We start from the raw sequence: 20,227 nt of genomic DNA, 5'->3' as shown, positions 1-20,227 counted from the left end.
GAAACATAATAATATTAAATATATTTAGTTATTTTAATATCTTTATAGTACATAACATTTTTTTAACGAAGTTGACAATGGCTTAGTTAAAGCTGAATTGTAATACTTTAAAGTGTTCTTTGAAACAAGTAACATTTAAACATTATAAAACATTTTATACGCATGATCATTTTCTATTTTATACAGATATATTTTCATATTAATATATTCACTACTTATGTGAAAAAACACAGACTAGCATTAGGACTAGCGGCACAGCGGTTTATAACATTTTATATTATATATCACTTTGTTATTTACAGTTATTTAATGCTTCAATTCTCTAAACAAGCGCACGTATGCTAAAATATATGTATACTAAACAGTAAAATAATGTTATCATTTATGAAATACAATATTAAAATAAAAAAGTCACTGGTGTATTAATATATAATTACACTAAGTACAATAGTAAACAGTCCTGCTAAAATAAATATTATATATTTATTTATGATGCTTTGTACTTTGTCATTTAATGACCATCTTTTATTGATGCATGTGAATATGTGTGCATATGTCTCAGAGGTCACATGTATGTACATGTTCATTGATATGTTAACTAAATCGTTACTTTTTACACAAAATTATTTTCAATATAATATTTACAAAAACAAATATAAATAAATGTAATATGTTTGTTTCGTTATATTAACGCTTTAAATAAATGTTAGAATTAATAATAATTACATCACATATCTAGTTACTAATTTGTTTCAAACAAACTTTTCTCATAAAAGTCTGTAAGCCCGATTAATATAAAATTCGTACTTAGTATTTACGTAACATGTACATATCTTTATAAGTTATGAAATGCTTGAATAAATTATGAGATAGAATAATTCATAGACCTGAAACTTTTCTTTGTAATGTAATCCAATCCATGACTTTTTGTTGGAGTTTTCTCTTCTGTAATAAAACTTCAGCAGCTTTTTGAAACTTTTCTTCATTTCTACGTATATACATTCTTGCATCTTGTTCTAGTTGATTGATTTTCTCAGGACGTATTTCTACCATCGACAACATCTCCGTTAAATATGGATTGAATCGGAAGTAGACGTTTTCAGGCAGCAGATCGTTCAACATAATATGCACAGCTACACGGTATATTAAACGTTATTGACGTGTAAGTATATGTTCAATTCAAATAGTAAAATAAATATGTTAGAAGTTATTATGCAAATTAATACCTTCGGTATCTGTCGCGCTATCCAAAATTTTATAAAACTTGTCTTTCCAACTTGAAATCGCTATTTCTGTCGCTTTGCTGTTGTCACAAATTTGATTTGGCGTGCGACCAGTTCCGAATGAAACCACACAATGAATTGGATTATTTGGCCATAATTCTTTAGCTTCATGTAATGCGACTGCACATGGATTGTTTACCAGTATACCTGCATAAAATTAGAGTATTTGAACACTTCACTGTCAGTCTTGTTTTATATGGTTAGGGTTAGGGTTAGGGTTAGGTTTGAAATCTTCAATGATTATGAAATACATTGATATGTACCTCCATCCTGATGAAGGTATCCACCACATTTAAATTCTTCAAAATAACTAGGCGCTGCTGCAGATGCTCTAATAGCTTCCCACAATCTATGTTTGTGAGATCCTAGATATAAACTTTCGACTTTATGAGGTAAAGTATAATTTCTGAATACATAGGCCATTACACGTTCTTGGTTTACAACAGCAGATATAGCTGAAAACTAAAAAAAAATAGCTATTGTATCATAGATGGAAGATTTTTTACTTTCAACAATTCTCAATAAAATAATGCAATATTTTGTTTATAAATAAGAAATAACACACATACTTTTGGACCAGCAGGGTCATGAACTGTTTTTATAAGAACTTTGTCTCCTATATTCTGTTGCAGTAATTTTTCCCAGAGCGCTGTATCATAATATCCATGGCTCCATACCAAATTACTCGTACCTTTTATTGCACTTTGAGTAAACACTTTAGTACTTAGTTCCTTGTATAATTCAGATATTTGAAACAACGATTTTCGTTTATGTCCACCTGTAGACAATATTATTAGTAAACTATATGTAAAATGACAAATGGTAAATAACATTAAATTTTAAAAATAGATGTTGATGATTATTGTAATCAAACAAGCATACTATATACATACCTAAAGCAGCAGCAAGAATAGCTCCTGTACTCACACCACATATGTAATCAAACAGTTCATGAGTTTTCTTGCCTGTCAATTGCTCAAGTTTTTTTAACATTTCTATAACTAATACTCCACGCACACCCCCACCATCAATGGAAAGAATTCTAATACCTCTGCCAGGCAAGGGTTCAGTATAACCCAATACTGCTAATGCTTCTCTAATAGATGCTGTGAAGTTTAAAAGCATTCAGGATACTCTTCCTCGTATATTTAACAAGATAATGTCTTTAAATCATCGTATACCTTTTGTTTGTTCATCTTTAACCTTTCGTCTAGTTTTAAGCAATACTCTTATCGCTCCTCCTTTAATCGCATAATGTCTAGCTTCTGGATATTGATCAATGTGTGCTAATAAATCTTCGATCCTTCTCCAACGTGAAGCAGTTGATTCAGCAGTTATTATACTATTCAAGACATGATTTGTTCTAGACGCAATACTGTGTTTTGGTATATCTTTGTGAATATTTACTTTCCACTTTGGTGGTACAACTAATCTGGCTGTTTTACTTTGTACAGAATTAAATATCAGTGCACCAAGAAACTCAGAAATAATTTGTGATACTGCTTTGTTTTGAAGTTTACTCTCTTGTATATTATCTTCATGAATTTGCTAAAAGAATCGTAGAATATAAGGAAAATAAGATCTTTGAGTATGTCGCATATTATCCAAAATATATCACTTACCTTTTTACATTGAACAGAGCTGGTAGTTAATGTCTCTTCTTCTGGAACATTCAGTATTACCTTCTCTTTTTCTATTTTACTAATGTCGCCTTGTTTTGTACCTAAATCATTATTATTCTTCATATGTTTTGAAAATTCAAGTGCTGACAACTTCTTCAAAGTATTTATTTGTGAATATGTTACTCTTTGTAGAAAATCTAACCAATATTTGGAGAAGATAATTTGCAAATTTTTATCATAACCAGCTTTGTTTAAATAATCTTTCAATTGCGATAAAATCTTCGAGTGATTTTGCATGGACATTTTCATTTTCCACAAAGTACGTAAACGATTTAATAATTTATTTTTATCAACACTTCCACTATAACCTTTACCCGTAGCACTATCTGTCAACTGTCTGTAAGTACAAAGAATTAAACATTTATGTATTTATCGCGAGAGCAACAATTAAGTATAAATAATTAATAAATATAATAAGTAAGTATAATTATAAATAAGTAATCAATCAACATGTTTTCATGTTACGTACGATTGTTCATAAAATGATAAAAATAATTAACTTTTGTGAGTAAGTTGTACACACTACAAAATATGATGCAAAATGATTTGGTAATTGCTTAAATTAGATGACGAATTTTTGCGAAGCAAACTCATTGGACAAGTGCAACTATTATTAATTTAACTTTATACATTAAAGCACAAACACAAGCGCATGTGCGTCATGTTATATAAATAACAAAATGGTACAATTAAGACTGGGAAAGGAACTAGAAAGATAATTTTTTAGTTATGATAATTCTTGAACGAAGAAATACAACTTAACGTTCCATAGTTTACCTTGACAAAAGGAGAAACTTTTGATAATATTTCACACTGTAATAATATGTTATAACATTTCGTGTCATTCTTGATTTGTTTTGTTGTATGAACGATGAGAATATGGGAATGATAAAAGTTTATCACACTAGCGATTATCGATTTGCTGAAAATTTTGCAAAACGATTCGTAAAAATTGCTGATACCGATTTCCTTTTCTGCAATAGTTTTAACTAATGTCACTTCGTTATTACGAGTTCATTTACCGAATCATCTTGAAATACTAAATAGACAATAGCTGATTCTACTTATATAAAGAACTGTTGACGCAGTTAGAGGGGCTCGTTTTGTAAATAATATGGCCCGATACCAGCCCACCAATAAGATTTGTTGATAACCATGTACCAACTTGACTCTCCAATATCAATACACCGACGAGGATAAGTGCCGCTTGTTACCAATATTGTTTACATCTTTGTTTACGATCTTTGCACGTAAACATAATAGTGTTTATGTTACAGGTCTGGGTAATTGTACGCGAAATGCATTCCGCGATCAATTGATGAGGACAGCGATGAATGAAAGCATTTAGACATTGTTTTTGTTTATCATCGGTGAGCCATAAAGTTTATTCAACTTCCATGCTTTATTATTCTTCAAATTCATAACAAAATTCATTAATGAATTGTTTATTAACTTTTCTTTTCAACTACTATTTAAGCAGTAACATAATATCGCAACTAGGGAATATAACTATTTTAAATCGTACGACAGTAGCGCTCTTATGATGGAATGATAGAATTATATTAAAAGTTTGAATTCGTCAGCTCTAAAACAATATATATTTTTAGAATATTTTCGTTTATTACTTAGTACAAACTGTGCTAAGACGTCCAAAGAATATCTTTTCATCTCGACGTAAAGATAGTAAGAAGCGAGCAATAAATAAGACATGTCTTACGACTGTATAAAATATTAATACTTTATTTTCCATTCGAGTGTGCGTCACACTACGCACTGTGGGATATGTACAAAGTTTGTCGTACCGAAGCTTTCACTTTCGCCTGGTACAACCAATCGCGCACCTATCGATTAAAAATCATATTATTACGTGCTAGGTTTAAAAAGTAACGTATAAGTGTGATTGTTACATCCATCTTGATTTTTCATAACTCTTTGTTTTCATTCTTCTGCACACTCTTTCGCCGTGAGTGAGATTTAAAAAAAAAAAAAAAAGCTACACATGCTGTTTCGAGCGGTGTATGCGGTGTCTGAGGTATATCAGTGGTATGTCTATTGCGTTGCTTTACTGCGAACGAAAAAATCGGGGATAACAACCGACGAAATCTACGAAATGAGAAAACAACATATGTAATAGTATGTATAGCGATCGATGCGAGTTCGTCATTGAGCGCGTGCACTATTATTTTCGTCCGTTGAATCTGGCAGTGAATCCTCGTTAAAGAGGAAAATTGAGCTTCAATCTCTTCTTGGTACGAGCTTCGAACGTGTCTATTGATATACGCGGAGCGTGGCTAAGATTAGGATTGCTGAGAGGAAGCGTAATCACGTGACGTTGAATGAAGCGAAACTCTGTACTCGCATCGAACGAAGGAAAAAAAGAAAAGAACATAATCGGATTCTCGCGTGTTCCACGATTATTCGTGGAAGAAGGAAACAAATTAAAGAATTTCTGTGGCGCTAGATTATTTTTCGTTCGGTGATATTAAAGAAGGAAAAGAGTGTCGCAAGCTCGTCGTGTTCTTACTAAGCTAAAACAGGGGCGGAATAACGGGGTTGTTCGACTGGAACGAGACGCGATTTAGGAACAGGCTCGCAACCTAGGATCACAGATCTCCGAACAGTTCTATTTTATGACAAGTGCAACTACTTTACCATCGTTTCGGTTTTTCTTCTTCGCTTTTGGAAATTATTTTACTACGTATTTTTATACATGCTTATATCTATACTGTTAATAATTTGCCCTTTTTTAGGATTCGTCCATTCGTAATTACACGATACATAGTGTTATTATGTAACAAAATAACGAAGAATATTGTATAAATGAAGCAAATAAATGTCGATGCAGATTTATATCAAAAAACTAATATAATGGTAAAACACCAAGAGACACGAATCTCGAAAAATTAACGTAAGTAAATTCGATATTATAAGAACTTTAATAAATCAATCTAAATGCCACGTACACATACAGGGATCTTTAAAACGAAACAGAAAGTTTCTTCACAAAAGATCGTTTAAAATCGATGCGAATAACTATTTTCACGGATCCCAAATCGAAAAAGGAAATAAAAGACAAATTAGAAGACGACTATGTAAACATATGTAATGTCCTACTACGCATATAGCCAATATACTATTAATAAAATAAAGGTCCATAAAAGAACCACCACGATAAATTCCACAATTAAATACGATTCTATACGTTTCTAACAAACGGATTTAAACAAAGTAACGTTCTTAGTTTTCCTCCGGAATTCCTTCGAAATTTATAAATTTCCTCGAAGAACTTTAACTTCTAGCTAATATAATATAATAAATTTCGAATGGACGATTGGCGAAAAAAAGAGGCAAACTTTGAAGAAGTATTTCTTCAAACCTCGAATTTCGATCGAACGTACAAGAAAATCTGGGACCCTGCATCAAGGCACCGTCATTTTCGGTTTACAATTGCCCGATGTAGCTCCGATGCGTCCCTCCCCCGTCTCTCGACAATGATCCCATTCTTCCAAGGTACACAATGATACGTGTTTAAAATATACAAATATATATGTACATATACGTATATACATTTATTTGTATATATACGATACATAGTATACGATATATATACAGATACATGTATATGTTAGAAGTGCGTGCACAGAGAACGCATTATCGTACGCTAGTAGTACAAGTATGAAAAAGGTCAGCCATGCGTACACCAGACTGCATATCATTTGCTTTTTCTTTCTTTCTTCTCTTTTATATTATTCGATCTCTCTCTACGTTGTACTAGGATTTGGTTACTTGAAGAGTATGTTACTAACTAGGTTTCGTTCTGTGGCACTGGGCTATTTCTGCCATTTTCTTGTGTTCTGTTTTTTTTTTTTTTTTCTTTATCGTTTTCTTACTTCTTAGTCGGAATGCGCAGATTGATTTTCATTGAGAGCGGACGAAACGCGTGTACCTCTTCCCGCCCTGTTCTCCTCTTAGCAAGTTCTTCTTTTTATTCTCTTCGTAGGATAGGTTCGTTTCGTTCATTTTTCAAGTTCGAGGGAAGAAGAGGAACTCGCGTTCCCCGAACTCTGGTCTCCCCCTCTTTTTCTCTCCTTTACTCTACTCGACGCATTTTAAGTACTAATGGGTTCGTAGATTATTTATCTTTTTACTATTTCCTTTTTGTTTCTTTTTCGATGAACATTGGACGCTAGCCTCAACTACTGTCGTTTGAGCTGTTTCCATTTTCACGACATTAGACATTGGGATTTATATTATTTTCTCTATTTTTATCGTTTTGGTTTTGCGTCGGATAATATTCTGCTTCAACTACTTGGCAATCTAATTATACGTACATACAGCGTAGATTAAGGAGGATAGATTGATTAAACGTTTATATTTTGTCTTCTAAAAGGGAGTTTATGCGTATAATAACGTTAAATACGTTGGATGAACGATAGTAGTTGAGGTTCAACACTTCTGGTGCTGTGGATCTGTGCGATGAGAATCTTTCTTTTTGGTATTTCTTTTTCTTTCTTTTGTTCCTTTTTTTTTTCTTTTTGTGGTTTGGAGTTACAAATTTGGAAAGGGGTGATTTATGTACAAAGACCTAAATTCGAAAATTTCCCTTTAATCGTTCTAATTTTAAGAATTTTACGCATTTCGAATAACAATCGATGACTTTATAAAATACACGGATATCAAATTTCATTGTTTTCGAGTATTCAAATTCTTATTTAGACTACCTTGTCCTAATTAGTAATTGAGACGTGTTACATCTTCTGATTTTGTACTTTGAATCTTTCTTCCAAATGCCTGTTTCTCGAACGAACACGAAAAAGACATTCGCTATAATATATAAATGAAATTTCTATAAAATCTCATTCAGCGGTTCCATGCACTTCTAGCAAACCCACAGAATAAAAATCACAGCACCAAAATAGTTCAATTATTAGACAACGTTTAAACGTCCGATTCTACTCGTATTTAAACTCCTCGTCCAATTTCTCTTTCTCGATTCTATCGCACTGCCACGTTACTCGACACTCTATCTTACACGGACTACTGTGTTAACTTTTAATAGTACGCCTCGTATAGCTTTCCTACATATTTACAATCGCGGTTTTGGGAGAAGAATAGCCAAATGCAGAGTGCTGGTTTCGAGCGTGCAAAGGTTAGACTGACTCGGTTTAACTATCAAAGTCATCCTTTTATCAAGTTCTTTAAAAAAAAAAAAAAAAAAAGAAACTCAAGGATCAGCAGAAATTATTTTAGCCTGTCTGGTGCACAGACAGTAGAAATTCCATACTAATTCGCTATTTTGTCATTTCTGCGATGTTTTCTTTAATAGAACGAATAGCATCGCGCGTGATAGTTATACGATACATGCTACAAGAAGCCATCGTAAATCAGCTTTATGATATGCATAATAATATGTATTTACATATTAATATATCAAAAAGAGTTAAAAAGATGTAATCTGAAATGCATATACCAGCAGATTCGACGGTAAAAAGTTATTTATAAATCTTTTTTGGAATTTCGAAACCCTCTGGTTACGCCGTTGAAGCTTTTCTTCCCCATTTTTTCCTTTTTTTTTTTTCTTTCTTTTCTGCTTACGAAAAATTCGGCACACACGCATGTACACGCACGTATAACCCATACATCCACACACCGCGCATCATCGAACGTTCACAAATGCACATCGGGCGTGGCACAACCGATCTTAGGAACCGAGTGGAATAAGCGACGGGTTGTGCCGCAGCTCCCGGAAGGAAAAAACACATTTGGATTAACAATTATTGTAAACGTAAATACAAAAAAACAAAAGGGAACTATATTTTCCTTTTTCTATCTACTACTCTAAAACGCTTCCCTATTCCATTCGACATCTCGCTGTAATAAACTCGCACGCGCGATCAACGTTTTCCCTTTCTTCGTACTCCTCCTCCTTTCTCTCGTATCATACTATCTCTCTTCACTCGCGCGCAAGCACACACCTCGTGTATATATAATGTGTACATATATATATATAACTTTTCTCGTATGTATACCTATGTACAAAACACTACATGACTGGATTTGACTATATGAACTTTTTATTCCTTGTTTTCTGTATTTCTTCTCTCCCCTCTTTTGCTTTTCTTTCCTCTTCTTTCTAGCCTTATAGAAAAGAATCGGTCCGCATTTTGTTGTTCTTTCTTTAACGGTTTTCTCTAATTTTCTAAACGATACACGAAATTGGCGCGATAGCTTCGTCGTCCGGCTACTAAAAGTTAAGTGTACAATTCTATTGCGAAATAGATGCACAAAGCGTATTGCATAGCCTTCCCTCAACGGCACGCCTTCCGGTCTCCTCTTTTCTAATTCTACTTCTGGTCTCTGTTCTCCTTCGACCATCATCGAAATTATCGTCGAAGCGTTTCCTATCTCTTGCTACATTTCGGTCTCTCTCGAAGATGCTACTAGAATCGCATGTTTTATTCTTTTTATTCGTTTTATTTCTCACGTTCGAGTAATCTCAGTGTCTCTCTTTTAACGATACATTTGTCTCTTTCTTCTTTTAACAAGATTTAACCGTTGAGTTTTAAATTACACGCAGTTTACTTTTGTTCCTTTTTCCTCCGATACTCGTCGATCTGTTATTAACCTTTCGCAGATCAGTTTCTTTTCTTCTTTTCCAGCCTCGAATTAACGCGAAGCGAATCCGATCGAAAGCTGACATTATCGTGAAAGTTGCCGAACGTTTCAATATCGTATGCAGAAAGAACATTGCATGATAATTACGTGAATGTTTCGGGCGGGGAGGGGGGGGGGGGGGGAATGGAGAGACAACGAAGCGAGAATGGAGTACACGCTCGTGTCTCGCGATTCCTTCTATTTTGTATAACATTCGATACTTAAATAAACGACGCTCAAATATTTCACATTCGACTTACATTCCTAGTCAAACGATTTACTCTTACTTGCTACCTTTCCTTGCACCGACGAACATCTTTCTGCAAAATGAAATCTAACTTTCAAAGGGCTAAATTATCGAATCATTGTCTCGAACGGAAGTATAAAAAACAGTTCAGACTTTTTCAAGTTCCGCATCTTCGATCGATCTACGTTCCATGCTGCAACGCCAATAGAGGGCGTTCCATCCCAAAAGAAAAAATAAAATAAAAAAGTATTATAATAATAAAAGAAAAAAGTCTCGGAAAACTCTAGATCATGATACGAGACGACACGTAGTCTCTGTCAATGAATTGAGAACAAAACCAATTCCGATGCCTTGAACGATCGGATGCACACGGATATTCGCGAATAAAAACGCGTACAACTAAATAACAAAGGGGGCCCATCGAGACCTTGGACCCTCGCGCTCGCTATCCGACCCTCTGCATATACATACGCATATATGTATACACACATACATACACACACGCGAGCACACACACACATGCATACATATATATACATATACATATATATATATTTTATATATATATGTGTATATATATATATATAAATTGTGCACGCGGAATTACGATTCGTTTTGGGACAACGCCTCGGCATTGATCGTTGCTCGATCTCCGAGTAAAAACTATAACGTATATTCTCGATAGCTTTATCTAGATAGATCGACTAAAACTGTTTCGTGTTTTTCCATCGATCGCGTGCTCTCTCCGCCAGTCGAGCCCACGAAAGATAGCGCTCCTTCGCTCGCAAGTCGCTCAACGATCAGCGAACAATCGAACGTGCGTTCGAAGGGAAGTGGCTGTTTAAAAAAGAAAAGAAAAATGTCCCTAGTCCCTCGATGTCCCGCGTTTGGGTTTACGAATCTTCGCGATGAATCTACAGAATCCGTACAGAACACTAAAATATCGAACACGTTTCGAGATCTGTCTCTCTTTCTTCAAAGACGATTCCGTTCACAGTGGTGACGAAGGGAAACCAAACGACGATTCGGTCGAGCAAACACAACGTGTTTTATATATCTATGTGTCTTTCGCACGCGCCTGTGCGCGTTGTATACTCTTTGCGTTTCAAGAATTTTCTCGCGCGTTCTTCGGCTCGAACTTTGCCTCGTCCCTCTTGATTCTCTTCGTGGCCGTGGGTCCCTCAGCGTCGTTGTCGTTGTCGTCGTCGCTGCTGGGCATCGCTCGCTCCTCGGCCTCTAGGCTCAGCAGAGAGTCACCCTGGCCAGAGTTTCCCTCAGCGGCGTCTCTCAAAAATGGACGTCCCTCACATCGGTCGGCGTGCCCGCCTTCTCGTGTTCCAGGATCTTCTCCTGGCTGGTTATCTCGTCCCCCAGAGGCCTCTGCGACGTGCCCGAAAGAGATGATCCGGTCACCTGATGGCCGTTCCCGCCGGTACCGTCGGCACCCACTGCTTCAGATACCATCTCTTCGATTTGCTCCAGGCAACCTTGCAGGTAGTCCTGAAAGAAGAGGAAAACATCGATCGGTCTTATAATTGGCTTCTTAGATACGGCTCTAATATTTCAATCAGGGGCATTCCGAGAAACGTAGCGGGTCGGACAGGTTATCCTGGGAATCGAGATTGATAGATTTTGCGGAATATAATGAGTATAAGTTACAGAACGTAATACTTGTTACGATTCTTGTTAGAAATTAGAAAGAAGGCGATCGATTTATGCAATCGTTAGGGAATTTCGTTGCACGGCCGAAGGAACAGGAACGCGTAAGATAATTCGATTAATTAATCGAGCTAGCGTGTAATTTTGATCGACAAGAGAAAGTTCCAAGAAGCAGTTTGAGAGATGGTTCGCGAATCCAGCCAAGACGTCGCGCAAAAACGTGCTGATGAGCGGAGTGTAGCAGGTGTCGGGCACATGTTTACGGGGAAAAAAGTCACAGCGTGACGGGAAAGGGAAAAGACGATTCGAAACACGCGCAGACTATACATTCATAATGCGTCGAGTGCAAATAAAGTGCACGCGTGAATGGCTCGGCATGGGGTCTACGTCCTGTAAGCGCAATATTTTCGACGACCACATGTGTTTAGAAACAGGAAGGAACGTATACCAAGAACTATGTTGGCCACCTGCCCCTCTGTTCATTCATAATCTCCAACCGTCCAGATTCGAACCAAAGCGAAAACCAACCTCTCCACGTGGTTTTTTAAACGTTTGTCTTTTATATTTGTAACGCAGTTCGACGAAAGACGAAACATCGAATAATTTCGACGTTCATCCACATGCGTGAAACTTCACCGATAGGTGCTCCATATGTTAACGAGAACGAACCATTTGCAATGTTCGAGATCTTTGTTTTAAATTTAATTTGTTCTTTTTTTTTTTTTCACTTAAACGTTTTCCTTAAATCGTAAATCGAATTTGACGAAAGCTCCTTCGATTCCGCTATTTCGATGGATCTCTTTGCAATTGAACTTTGTTAATTAAAAATATCTGATAAATCTCACACAGAAGCAGACACACAGAAGCTGTCACGCAACGTTTATTTCCGACATTTCGGATAAACCAGGTGCAAATCAAGCTGCGATTATATCTACTCGTTGACAGTGCTATCCGAGGTTTCTCTCGGGCGTCGTGAAATAATATCAACACGAGGACAAACCTGTTCGATAGCCGTGATGCGAGTTAACTCGTCGAGGAGGCCGGCCAGCCCGTAACCGCTTTTCCCTGTCCAATCGAGACCGTGGAGGGCCGCTGCGACGCTCGCCGCCGCGATCATGCTCGGCGTATACATGGAGAATTTGTATTCTGCAAAAAACATGTCCATTATCGAACTTATCAGTGTCTTATAATTATTAAAAATGATATTTACTAACTGAGCTTCAATTCCGTATAACGTACTCGTGAAAGGATCCTGTAAACGTTCAAATAATTTCGCAAGTTTTTCTTCTAATTATCGAACGTAAAGTAACGGCTACTAATGGATGTCGAGCGTTTCGGTACGACGCCAACGAAATTTTAAAACGTTCCCCGTGTAATACATTCGTAGAAGGATCGTACAAGCGTCGGAATACTTTCGAGAGCAACTGCAACTACTCCCTTGCCGTGTTTCGGCGAAAGAATTAGAATAAAAAAAAATCTGATTGCACTCGCGCACATCGTCAAGTGTAAACAGTAAATTTCTCGACACTCACTCACGTGCATTAACCTTATTCCCATTGCATCCACATCCACCTGCATAACATCCACCGTGCACATAAAACTCCCTTACATTGCTCCTTAAATTCCAAACACACATCTTCTCAGCCATTCCGAGTAACACGAACGGCATACGAAGTAGCCGATTCTCGACGAACCGGCGAGGAACCTTCTTTCGAAACATCGAAAACACAACTAGAAAAAGACAAAAACACGTTACCATTATTTCCAAAAAAAAAAAAAAAAAAAAAAGAAACAGAGAAAGAGAAGGATAGGATAGTCCAACGTTCGATCGTATCTCGTCGTCGAAGCGCGTTAACAGAAGCGGCCATGAAAACGAATCCTAGAATTCCGTGTAACGTTTCATTCCACGTTCTGCTAATAAAAAATCTGCTAATAGAACCGCAGGTAGACACGTCCCAGGAAAAGGGTATTCGAAACGAGATTTACGACGTTGAAAAGTCCGGCCTTGGTGGTGCCAAGCCCAAAGGTTACCGACTCAGCAAACAACACCAGAACGCACAACCTACAACTCTCTCTTTATTTCTCCACTTCCCTCGCGCTTTTTAACACGGTCGAGTTCCATCGTGAAAGCTTTCGCCACCTTAGCGAGCTGTGCTAATCTCCATGCTGTCGCCAGTGACTTTGAAAATGGGCCACCGGCAATGGCAAACAATTGCCAGGGAATGGGCTACGGGGTCTTTTGTCTTCGTTAGGTTTAGGTACGAATTCGGTCCCGGTAATCACCTAATGGTACACCCATCTGGCCGACAAACTGCCATCCCGGACTTTCTAATGCCTTTGTTGGCGGAATAGGTTGTGGATCTTCTTTTTTTCTAATTTGTTGTTTTACGCCAAATTATCGGGAACAGATGCTTTTATTAACCAAGACATTTTTTGTTAGGATTACGAAAAGTATTCGATACAGGTGACAGAAGGGTAGAAATCCACGTACTGTGTCGATATTCGCTCCGAACACGGTACACCTTAAAGTAACGTATACTCCCGGAAAAGAAACGAAAAGGCGGAGGAGTCCGCCGTACGTCGTATTCATGCGACGAATAAAACTTCGTCGTACATCTTATACGGTAAATACGATGTGGAAGAAGTAACGAGGTACCGACTGGCCGTGTCTTTAAATCGATCGGTTTGATGAAACGAGCTTGACGATTAGACGCGGCAACGGAGCGGCATGGGCGACGAGCGAACTATTCGCAAAGCGGTCCTCGAGATCGACGATAAACGTGACAATCATCGACGCGATCGTATTCGTCCTTTTATGCCGGTAATATATAGTCCGGCGCGCGTTTTGTGTGGATTTTTCTCAAACGCGAGCGCTATTCATTCATGGAAAGATGGGAACAGGTTCCTGGACAACCGAAATGTCCGATGGACAAGCTGAAATTCAACGGGCAGCGTGTGTGCGCGCACGCACACGCCGTAATAAAGCCATTAAGAATGGAATTCCGCGAAGCCGCTCTTAAATTTGCAGAGCCGCGAAAGAGAAGAGGAAGAAGAAAGAGAGTTATAAAGCTGGTGCAGGTGCGTTCTGTTGTCCTCGGGGATGGCGAATTACTATTGGAGAACGGCATTCCTCCATCAAGACCACCCCCGCTCCATCCATTTCCATTCTCTTTTCTTTCTCGTCATACTCCGATCGTACTTCTGCAACGGATTTCTGCTTTTTTTTAAGAATCTCAGTTCTTTCGTCTCTTTCAGGCTTTACTCTTCTCTCTTACTCTTCTTACTACTCTGCGTAGCGTCCTCGTAGTCCTGTGCAACGTTATCCGAATCTTTTATTTCCTTGTACACCCTAATCGCATACGCGCAGCTTCTTCCCACGTTTCATCTCGGGAACATGTTTTTCTGCGACTTTTCCGGATTTGATTTTCTTCCCTTTCTCTCGCTCCATGACTGTTTTTCTACGTGGTTCTCGAGTTCGTTCGCGTAATTCGATGCTCTCCGGGTCTTCTACCTTCGTTTCGAGGCTTCGGTATGATTCTGTCCATAGATCTTTCTAGAAGTTGGTCGCATACTTCGCCTTACCTTGCCTCGCCGTTGTTCTCTTTCCGATGCCTACTTCGTTCCATCTTTCCCTCAGGACTGCTTCTCATTCTAGCGGCGTTTTGTTCTTGCTCGTGTTTCCTCGATGGTCTTCCTCCCTCTTCCTTCTCTTGGCCTCCCTCCCTATTCTCATATTCATTTTCGGCTCCTTTCCTCTTTAACGTCCTCTCCTGCCTTTCTTTTCATTCTACTTCCACGTCTCCTTTTCTTTTCTTCGCTTCTGAAAACACGACTAAATTAAAATCTCTTCTCTAGTTTTTTACCCGACATCTTTATAATTCTCATCGAGGCCTGCGATACATCGCAGAGCGCGAAACCGACGGATCTAGCGCGCTAATATTCGAACATGCATCTCCTCCTTGTGACATCGTACGTGTATGGAGCAACGACGCATCGTTTCGCTTCCTCGTCGAGGAAGTGGATCGAACGTCGTCGTTTTAGCTCGCGAAAGATCCGTACGAACACGAATCCAACATTAACGAAAAATAAAAAAAGAGAATAGAGAGGTGTTGGCGCGAATTGCATCGATGCCGATGACGAAAACAATCAGTTGGAGCGCGTCGTGCGCGTTGCAGGGGCGTGGAATCGAAAAAGGCGAGCAGGGAGCAGGTTCACGGACCTTCCGCGATTCAAGGAAGCGGCTGGAATTCGTGGCGCCGCCGTTTGCTTCTCTTTTCGTCGGTGAAAAAGAGGGTCAACCGACTCGAACCGAGCTCGGCGAGCTACCTAGTTTGGCTCGTGAGAAACAATCATCGTCTCCCGGGCCGCTTCTAGTCTTTTCTCTTTCTTCAACAGGGACCACCAGAGCCGGCCAGACGACGAAGGACGATGGTCCTTGCTTTTTGCCATCCCCGCTTGTAATAACAACCGACTGGCAGCGTCCAGAAGGGGATTTAAACGTGTCTTGCGATCTCGTCGTGTTCGACGCCCCCTTCTTCCTCTTCTTCTTCTTCGTCGTCGTCGTCGTCCTCTTCTTCTTCTTCTTCTTCTTCTTCGCATTCTTATTGCTTTTGTTTCTCTTGGTTCCCACTCTTCCTCTCTTTCTCGCTCGCTCTTTCGTTTCTTTCGATTTCTCGATTTTCCAGCGAGACTCGAGCGATCGTTGTCGTTTTAAAACAGCTCTGTTCTTCGCGGACATCGATCCCCGTCTCTACTTTCATTTGTATAACTGATTTGTATAATTAATAGCATTTTGAGGAGATTTTTGCAAGTTACTCGAGTTTCGAGTTACAACGTATTCTTCCGTCTTCAAAGATAAGATGCCCTTTTATACAAAGAGTCTCGATACAGACACGACGATTCGATCGGAGATTTTTACCCACAGTTTTCTCAAATCGAAGGTTGTATCACTTGCTGCTACGTAATTTATTCTATTGGCTCTTAACAGACCCATGTGGTCAGCGACGATCATCGCACGACTATTCCGTTTACGCTTCGTTCATCGTTATTCAACGTGATGGCGATAAATTTGTCGAGATTGTACAATGCATCGTTATTTATACATATTTGCAAGGTTCCGCTTATGATTAACGACGATAAGAAGACGAAGCAAAAATTTAGCGGCGAGGAGGACTGTTTTACGATCGTGTAGCTCGTTATTTCGAATTTTCTCCGAAGGCTCTCCTCCATCCTTAATTTTCTTCTACTATTTGTACTTGCTATAGAAAAATGTCTCTCACAAAATGCAAAATAAACGAACCAACGCCTTCGTTAAGACACGTAACGCGTTAAAAATTTCCTGCGAATTAATGAGAAAAAAAAATCAATTTTGCTCCCTCCTTCATTTATCTCGCTACGCTCGTAATCACGAAGGTAGAAGTCATTTCTCAAGCGGCAAAAATAACACGGAACAGTTAATTAAGATTAAATATCCAACGTGTTACGCTATACCTAATCCTTAGATTTCGGAAGATTTATGCGATTTTTGCGAAATATGTAAGATTCGAAAATTCTACCGAGTGTGCATACAATAGGCGAAAATATACGCAATGTTCATAGCAGAAAGAAATTTCTATTTAAATTGGTAAAAGTATAAAATCGCATAAATATCGGCGATCCGCTGATCGCGTTTCTCCCCCGTCTGATCTTCTATCGTAGAGACGAAAAAATCTAACAACGGTTATTTCGGTCAGCTGTAAACGTCGAGAGGTTGGTCGGATCGACGATTAAAGAAAATAAAACGAAAATAAGACAGGAATCACCCTTGTACGTTCGTTACGTCATCTCTATGTCCATTCTACCTTCGATCCGTAATTGCACGCTCGGCCATAATCCATTAAAACGAAACGCAACGAAAAGAAATTAAAGAGGCAGAAAGAAAGAAGAAGAGAATGAGAGGAAGAAAAAAACGGAACGCATAGAATCGACTCAAAGTAGTTACGCGATGGTTTCCGCCGGGTGCATTATTCACCATGCACCGGCATATTCATTAACGCGTGAGTTAACGATGCACGTTCCCGATTGTTTATGATGCCATGGCACGGTTCTAACGAGGCTAACAATGAAGGTCCGCGCGTAAAAATTGCATTTTAAAGAATATCGCCAGGCGATTATAATTTCTAATAAACGCCTAAACGCCGTCTGCCCGGCCAATTCCGCGGATATCGCCGTGCTTTTTCTTTCCCGTATTATTCGTACTAAGCAGACCTTGATAAAATTGAACGTTCGAATAAACAAAACGAAATTGAGAAATCTCGCGACACGAAGTGTATATATAGGAACGTCACGAAGTTATACTTTCGCCTATAGATAGGGTGAGAAAAGAATCGCAATCAACGCTTAATTAAAATGATAATGGCCTGTTTTAACGAACGAATACTAGCGGCTCGTACTATGCACTTCCGCCACAATGTTGCGTTTAAAATGCGCGAACATCGAATTAAATCGCTTACTACGGAGAAAAGAGAAGAAAAACGAAAGAAAAAGCTGAACTGGCGTTAATATTATCGTACTTTTAAAATATTCGAATATTTGATAAGCAGTCGCGATAAAAAACGACACGCAGATAACGTTTGCTTCGTTCTATATTCATAGATGACGTAGAATATGACTGTTGTGCAAGAATTTATCGGTTTCGTTAATTATCATTAACCAGTTTGCAGCAATTAGAATATTATGGCAAATAGGTATCTGGCGCTGGACAACTTGAAATATCGTTGCACCAATTTCGCGGAATCGGCAAAGTAGGACGAACGAATAATTTTGTGTTCGTAGAGCTCGGTATGTGACGCAGTTACCTGTGAAAAATTTACAATTTTTACGAACGTTTCTCTATGTAGATCGTATCTCGAATTTTTAAACGTACCTTGCTTTCAGCATTTTTACGTAAAAACACTGCGATATCACGAATAAAGAAGACTTAGATTCGATACAATTTGCCGCGTAAGGTTTCCGTTTGCATCGTCGCTTTGACGATTAAAATTCCAACTTCCGATCGTGTTCTTGACCCATAAACAGTAACTTCCAAGTTGTTAATTTCTCATGCGCTTCTTAATGCGAAATCTATTAACCCAAGTAGCAAGAAGTAGTCAACCTTGTTATATTTAAAATAGTATCCGTTCGCGCAACACGCGCATTGTTCAGAAACATTTAGGAGACGCTTTATACGTACATTTTACTTCTGTTATCTCCACAGAAAATAAGAGACGGTTGTAAAAAACAGACAAGAAGTAATTAAGCGTATTTCAAACAGATAGACAAAATAAACATGGATTTTAATTAACATTTTTAAAGAGGCGTGAGTCACTGGCGACGCATGTTGCTTACCAGGAAAATTTTTACTCTTTCGTTAGTACGCGTCACGCGTATGCGACATATCGTGTTTTAATTTTCTTCAGGATACATGCATGATATCTTATTTGTTCTGGTTCGAGGTACTGTGTTATAAACAACGACGAGTCATCGCTGGTCTTACGACGCGTTGCAATTACAGATCGTTCGATAGAAACTGTAAACGTAAATGATGCGTGGAACAGCTAGCCATACGATACGTCACGTATACAGTAGACTCCCGCATAACGCGAGTTCTTACAACGCGAATTCCTACAACGCGAATTTATATAGCGTGTAACGTATTAACCGCGTTATACGCCAGTCTACTGTATATGCGTGACGAGTAGTTGGCAGCAAGAGGCGATCTAGTCACCGTCCAGCGTTATATGTACGCGCGTGACGCGTTCTAAAAGCCGCTTAGGATCGTCCGCTTAGCGTGTTTTACTATTACGTAATATTTAAAAATATATGTAATATATTATATTTAAAATTTCGAACGTTCGAAACTTGAGCTGTGAACACGCGCGACTATTTCCATAGACGGCGGTCGATAGAAAGGGTCAAATCAACTTTAACGTCTTCAACATCTAAATGTAACTTTCACCGTCACACCCTCACACCTTCTCATCCCATGGAAAAATTCCTAAACGGAAGATTTGCGGATGGAAAATTCCTAAATCAAGTAATTGCCAAAGCCAGAAATCTTAGAACAACCGCAGGCAAACGCACTCGATTCACTCGATCCTCCTACAAGCCTGAATTCGAATTTTGCCCCGTGAACGGGGTTACACGTTGCCAGAGTAAAAAAATCATCGTTCGTCATTTACCTTTGTTCCTTCGAATTTTCCACGGTACAGCGGGCACGCATTCGCCATGCACGCTCATCCCACACACATAAATACATATGCAGAGGTCGGTAATCCTGATCGTTTCTCACCTCTGGCGCTGAGGGCGATGAAGGTCTGCGCGTGCCTCCTGACCATCACCGGGTCCCAGGTACGTGGCACCGGCAGTCTGCTCAGGATGTGCATCAGGAAGTCACCGGGTGTTACGGCGGACAATTCCCATTTCAGCTTCGAGACGACCAACTGCTCCCACCTCTGCAACAATCATCCAGACGAGAACGCGGTTTAGACGATCGCATCATCCAATCTCGTTACATTAGCGTTACGTTGGCGGAAGTTTTCTTCTAAGGAATTTTCTACTTCGGGGAATAGGTTTGAAGGGGTTAGACGTGGGTAGTCGGTGGGTGTAATACGGCGATGCGCGAGAACAGATAAAACGACGACTCTCTAAGTTGCATTGCAGATTGGATAGATAGGTTTTTGTTC

At 38.7% G+C, this 20,227-nt stretch overlaps 2 protein-coding genes across 4 annotated transcripts in view; both read right to left on the bottom strand.

Moving 5' to 3' along the window:
• Positions 1–2: 2 nt before the first annotated feature.
• LOC126873975 (calcium-independent phospholipase A2-gamma-like) lies at positions 3–4,079 on the bottom strand. 2 transcript variants are annotated; one of them, XM_050635457.1, is made up of 8 exons: positions 3,743–4,079; positions 2,906–3,302; positions 2,465–2,831; positions 2,177–2,389; positions 1,853–2,061; positions 1,547–1,745; positions 1,227–1,430; positions 3–1,133 (listed from the first exon to the last, which is right to left on the bottom strand). In XM_050635457.1, the coding sequence occupies exons 1-8, from the start codon at positions 3,808–3,810 to the stop codon at positions 880–882; spliced, it is 1,911 nt and encodes a 636-aa protein (XP_050491414.1). In that variant the 5' UTR covers positions 3,811–4,079; the 3' UTR covers positions 3–879. The 2 variants fall into 2 exon arrangements, with proteins under 2 accessions (XP_050491414.1, XP_050491416.1); XM_050635459.1 differs by lacking the exon at positions 3,743–4,079 and adding an exon at positions 3,435–3,630.
• Positions 4,080–4,678: 599 nt separating this feature from the next.
• LOC126873985 (G1/S-specific cyclin-D2) overlaps positions 4,679–20,227 on the bottom strand; it is a 140,647-nt gene continuing 125,098 nt past the window's right edge. For both annotated transcript variants that reach the window (XM_050635488.1, XM_050635489.1), the window contains 3 exons: positions 19,834–19,996; positions 12,526–12,671; positions 4,679–11,366 (listed from right to left, as the gene is read on the bottom strand). In XM_050635488.1, the coding sequence (XP_050491445.1) occupies positions 11,154–11,366; positions 12,526–12,671; positions 19,834–19,996 (522 nt within the window). In that variant the 3' untranslated portion in view covers positions 4,679–11,153. The remainder of the gene's footprint in view (positions 11,367–12,525; positions 12,672–19,833; positions 19,997–20,227) is intronic.

Source organism: Bombus huntii, chromosome 15 (genome assembly GCF_024542735.1).
Source record: "Bombus huntii isolate Logan2020A chromosome 15, iyBomHunt1.1, whole genome shotgun sequence".
NCBI classification, from domain to species: domain Eukaryota; kingdom Metazoa; phylum Arthropoda; class Insecta; order Hymenoptera; family Apidae; genus Bombus; species Bombus huntii.
This window is presented reverse-complemented; position numbering and strand designations above follow the sequence as displayed.

Coding starts and splice junctions, on each gene's coding strand:
- LOC126873975 (XM_050635457.1), bottom strand. CDS start 3,810: ATGACACGAAATGTTATAACATATTATTACAGTGTGAAATATTATCAA. Junction 2,390..2,464: donor TAAAGATGAACAAACAAAAG/GTATACGATGAT, acceptor TAAACTTCACAG/CATCTATTAGAGAAGCATTA. Junction 1,134..1,226: donor TAGCGCGACAGATACCGAAG/GTATTAATTTGC, acceptor TATACCGTGTAG/CTGTGCATATTATGTTGAAC.